The sequence below is a fragment of the Austrofundulus limnaeus genome, unplaced genomic scaffold, assembly GCF_001266775.1.
Source record: "Austrofundulus limnaeus strain Quisiro unplaced genomic scaffold, Austrofundulus_limnaeus-1.0 Scaffold189, whole genome shotgun sequence".
Taxonomy (NCBI): Eukaryota; Metazoa; Chordata; class Actinopteri; order Cyprinodontiformes; family Rivulidae; genus Austrofundulus; species Austrofundulus limnaeus.
In genome coordinates, this window is record NW_013952591.1 from 809,408 (window position 1) to 814,588 (window position 5,181).

General features: G+C 43.0%; 1 protein-coding gene across 1 annotated transcript in view; it reads left to right on the forward strand.

Moving 5' to 3' along the window:
* The window catches only part of neurl1aa (neuralized E3 ubiquitin protein ligase 1Aa), a gene marked incomplete in the record, with an annotated part of 34,757 nt that overhangs the window by 22,239 nt on the left and 7,337 nt on the right, over window positions 1-5,181 (forward strand). The window contains 1 exon segment of the mRNA XM_014018286.1: window positions 2,544-3,272. Within this exon segment, the coding sequence (XP_013873740.1) occupies window positions 2,544-3,272 (729 nt within the window).

Sequence of the window (5,181 nt, forward strand, 5' to 3'; positions counted from 1 at the left end):
GATCTTATATCTGCTCCTATTTACAACAAAAATTATATTAATTTCAAACAATAATAAAACAAAACTAAAAATGCAATGCAACTAAAAAAACAATTTCATATTTCTTTAACAATTTTGCTTTGATCATTTTTTAAAGGAATTAATTGATCCAATGCTTTTATAATCATTTTCCAGATTATTCCACACTCTTATACCTTTTACTGAAGTACATCTGACCTTCAAATTTGTTCGGATTTTTGGTTTAACAAACATTTGTAATCCCTTCAAATTATAGCAGCTTTCCCTTTTAACAAAATTAGATTGGATGTTTGAAGGTAACACATTTTTATGAGCCTTAAACATAACCTGCAGAATATGATATTCAACCAACTCAGAATTTTAATAATTTTAATTGATGAAACAATGTATTAGAAGGGTGATAGTAACGATTTCTTGTGATAATTCTTATGGCTCTTTTTTGTAAAATAAAAATAGGATTAGTAATGGTTTTACATGCATTTGCCCAGACTTCTAATAATTCAAATGTGGAATGATAATTGCATTATATATTATAAACTGAGCTTTATCATTAAATAACTCCTTCACTTTATACAGCACTGCAATAGATTTAGCCATTTTTGTTCTTAAGTAATTTATATGGGGTCTCCATGTCAGTTTTTCATCACTGATGGCTTCCAAAAACTTCACCTCACTGACTCTACAGATCTCAATACCCTCTATTCTAAATGGAACATCAGTTGTTTTCTTTCTATTATTGAGTATCATATAATTAGTTGTATCCAAATTTAATAATAACTCATTAAGATTAAACCAATTTTGTACTTTTACAAATTCTATTTCCATCATTTCCAACATCTGTTCTATGTTTTTACCCAAGCAAAAAAATGTTGTGTTATCTGCAAACAAAACACATCTAAACAACCCCGACGTATTTACCAAGTCATTAATGTGTAGAAGAAACAACTTTGGTCCCAGTACAGGACCCTGTGGAACCYCACATCCAAAATTACAAAGTTCAGATCTTACATCATTAATTTGTACAAACTGTTTCCTATTGGTTAAATAACTTGATACCCACTGTAGTGCTGGACCTCTTATTTGTTWAAATTCTCAAGAAGAATACTGTGATCAGTTGTATCAAATGGTTTAATTTAGGCTGTCCACTTCGTCCAATTTCCTTTTAAATCCAAAGAAGCTAAAGTTCTTCTAAACATCAGCTTTCCAKGTTTGAGCTGCTGCAGAATCAGAAGTCTCTCCTTCATTAAAACCTTCCTCTCTGCAGCGTCACATAGAGCAGCATGAAACCAGACTGAGCTGCTTTGAAACTTCTCTCATTTGAAGAAGCCGCTCGGAGCTGAGCGGGCAGCGAAAATGARATTCGGGGACGTGATGCTGAGGCGGCCTGGGGGCCGGTTAGCTGCAGCTCACCTGTGAGCAGAAAGGTGTTTAATGCTTGATTAGAGCTGCTCTGCGCTCCTGAGCTCCTGTTCTCTTTGCTTAAAGCCTCTGAGAGAAATCAGCACAATTACAATGAGCCCTGGTCCCGTTAAAGACTAATCACAGAGAGGAGCTGACGTTAAATAACAGCCGACGGCTTTCAGATGGAGCCGCGCTGCGACGTCCAATCAGACCACGGTTCAGCCCTGATGCATAAATATGAGAGTGAGCTCCGAGGATCAAACAGATTTACACCTGGACCACCTGAGTTCTGATGTGAGTCACTGCACCTGCAGAAGCCAGCTCAACACCTGAGCTGCATGCAAACAGGTTTTAGTTCTGATGTGGAGCAGAAGCTGTTCTCTGACATGAAAACTCTGCAGCCTGAGATAATGTCAGGACTTCTGTGTCCCTGCTGGACTCAGTGAACTACAATACCCATGAGCCTTTGCTGCAGAACCACTGAGTCCAAAAGAAGAAAGATGTTATGCYGTTTCATTTGCTAAACAAATACTTTAATAAACTTGCAGGATTTACCTAAATGATAAACACTTTATGACTTTACAGGTTTACAGGTCCAGGTCAGATAAAGAGACCTGGACYTGACCAGCACTGGAGAGACAGAACCGGTCTTACAGTCTTGTAACTCACGCTCATAAATCATTCAAACCCAGATTTGATCCAAGCTCTGAGAACTCTTAAAGATTRTTCAGATCGGTTATTTAAACCTGAGCAACCTGTGGAGCGTTTATCTGACGTGTTTTAGAGACAAACGGTCCAGAGGCAGAGACCAACGCTCTGTGTGCCGAGATAACAAAACAGGAAGTGCAACAAATCTAATTTGCTGGGGTGCAGCTGAAATCCTAACAGCAGTTWAAGATACAGATAAGATAAACGGAGGTTTATTGTCTCAGAGGAAGACTTGTCTTCGTCTCAGAAGAGACCGATCTGGTCTTTAGCTCCTAAAATAATTCAAATCAAAGCTCAGGAGAACAAACACAACAACAGATTGCTGTGAGTCAGATGACAGAAACCAAAGTGCTGCCATGTCGGTTTTCCTGTAAAGTTGGTCAAGCTGTCAATCAAAGCTCTTTTCTTCTCCTCAGACTCTGAGATCGTTCCTCCGGACTGCCTGCGCCCGCGCTCCTTCACCACTGTGCGCTCCTCCTCTCTGCGGCGCGAGGCAGAYGACTCCCGCCTGTCCGTCAGCCTCTGTGACCTCAACCGGCAGCAGGAAAACGGAGGCCCCGCCCACAGCCACTCCCACCGCCACACCCTCCACCTGGCCTCGACCTCCTCCTCCTCCTCCTGCCCCATCCCACAGAACTCGCTGAACTCGCAGCAGTCCTCCCTGCTGCCGTCCGCCCTGGACAGCGACCTGCACTTCCACCAGCTGCGCGGCGCTCACATCAAGACACTGGAYGAGCAGACGGTGGCGCGCTCTGAGCACGCGCGAGAGGAGCGCACGCTGGTCTTCACCAACCGGCCCCTGCGCACCGGAGAGACCGTCTTCATCAAGGTCACCAAGTCCAGCCCCTCGCGCTCAGGCTCCCTGTCATACGGCGTCACGTCCTGCGACCCGGCGGTCCTGCGGCCCAGCGACCTGCCCTACAACCCCGAGGCTCTGGTGGACCGCAAGGAGTTCTGGGCCGTGTGCCGKGTGCCGACACCGCTGCAGAGCAGTGACATCCTGGGCTTCTTGGTGAACCAGGAAGGAGAGGTCATCCTCAGCCACAACGGCACCAACGTGGGCATGCAGGTGTGCGTGGACAACTCCCGCCCCCTCTGGATGTTCTTTGGCTTGCATGGAGCCGTAACGCAGCTGAGGATTCTGGGTAAGTCCTGTAGAGCAAAAAGCCGAACCTTTGTCAATATGTGCAGGACACTGATGCTTCATATTTTGCTAGTTACTGGTTACTGGTTCATGGCATATCTCGGGAACTAGCTGAACTTTTCTGTGGTTTATAGGATATTTTGGGAACAAGCTGAAATTTTCAGTAGTTTGTGGGATATTTTGGGATTTAGCTGAAATTTTCAGTGGTTTGTGGGATATTTTGGGAACTAGCTGAATTTTTCAGTGGTTCTTGAGATATTTTGGGAACTAGCTGAAATTTTCAGTGGTTTGTGGGATATTTTAGGAACTAGCTGAAATTTTCAGTGGTTCGTGAGATATTTTGGGAACTAGCTGAAATTTTCAGTGGTTTGTGGGATATTTTGGGAACTAGCTGAATTTTTCAATGGTTCATGGGATATTTTGGGAACTAGCTGAAATTTTCAGTGGTTTGTGGGATATTTTGGGAACTAGCTGATTTTTTCAGTAGTTCATGGGATATTTTGGGAACTAGCTGAAATTTTCTGTGGTTTGTGTGATACAGTATTTTGGGAACTAGCTGAATTTTTCAATGGTTCATAAGATATTTTGGGAACTAACTGAAATCTTCAGTGCTGTGTGATCAGATGCTGTTTTCTTCAGCTGCTTGTTGCCACACTACTTCCTGTGAACTTTGCTTTTCAGGTTTTGTTACGTCCTGGACCAACATTTACCACTTTGGAGGAAATGAATTGAKCTCTCCATGTTCCTAACTGTTTGTTGCCTGGTTTACAAACATCTGTKTGACCTTTGACTCTTGTTGTTTCTAGCCTGGCACGTGCAGATAACTGTAAATCCTCAGACCGTTTCCTTTTGGCTGATTGTTGGCTCTTCTCCGGTAATCAGCGAGGCACGTTCTGTGCTGCTAAATTAGCCTTTGGCTGGCGTTCAGCCTGACCACCTGCCTTCTCTGTGTGCATTTCTAAAAGTCATTTACTGAAAACAAAAAGCCCTGGCAGTGCTTCAGGACAGGAAGTACAGAACAATGGAACAGGTCTGAGGCACACTGAAAATCATCTTTACCTTTCAGCTGCTTTCAATTTTGAAGGCTCTCTCATCTCGCCACTGGAGTTCTTATCGGCTGCTTTGGCTTTCAGTTCRGCTGAATCAAATGGTTCGGAGTGAGAGATGTGTCCCAGAGGGTTTTGGCTCTCCAGGATGTCCCCTCAGACAAAGACAGAAGTAATGGAGCAAATCCAGCAGGGCTGTCAGGTCGGACAAGATAATAAGAGCAGGATGGAATCGATACACAAGCTTATTTACAGAAAACATGTGGCTAAAGTAGAAAAATCAATCTGATCTGACCAACGTCAAACATTCAGTCAAACATTCAGTCTGACAGCTTATGAGGAAACGTTCCATGAAAAATAAACGTGACTAAACTTTAAACTACTGAAGATTGGACTTTAAAAGGATTTTAAACAAAAATATATTTTAGAATAATCTTGATTCATCTTGACAGGAAGAGACAAATGGGACAGGAGGGACTATAGGGACAGACAGGACATAYAGGATTTGATGGGACATGCGGGGACAGGTGGGGCATATGTGGTCTGATGGAACAGGTTGAGACAAATGGGACATGTAGGGACAGGTAGGACATGCAGGGACAGCTTTTCATGAGAAGCCATCTGTCTCAACCAGATGAGGTTTGAGAGGGCAGAAAAGAGACAACAGGAAATGGTCCCGGTGTACTTCCTGTAGGACGAAGACAAAAACACCTGTTAGAAATAATAACAATAAACATGTAGAGGAGAGGCTAAAGACAGCAGCAGAGTGAGGACATGTGGACAGTTTGTGCTCCAGCAGTCTAAGTCTATAGCAGCAGAACTAATTAACTATAATAATAAGGAATAATTCAAGAAACCTAAGTC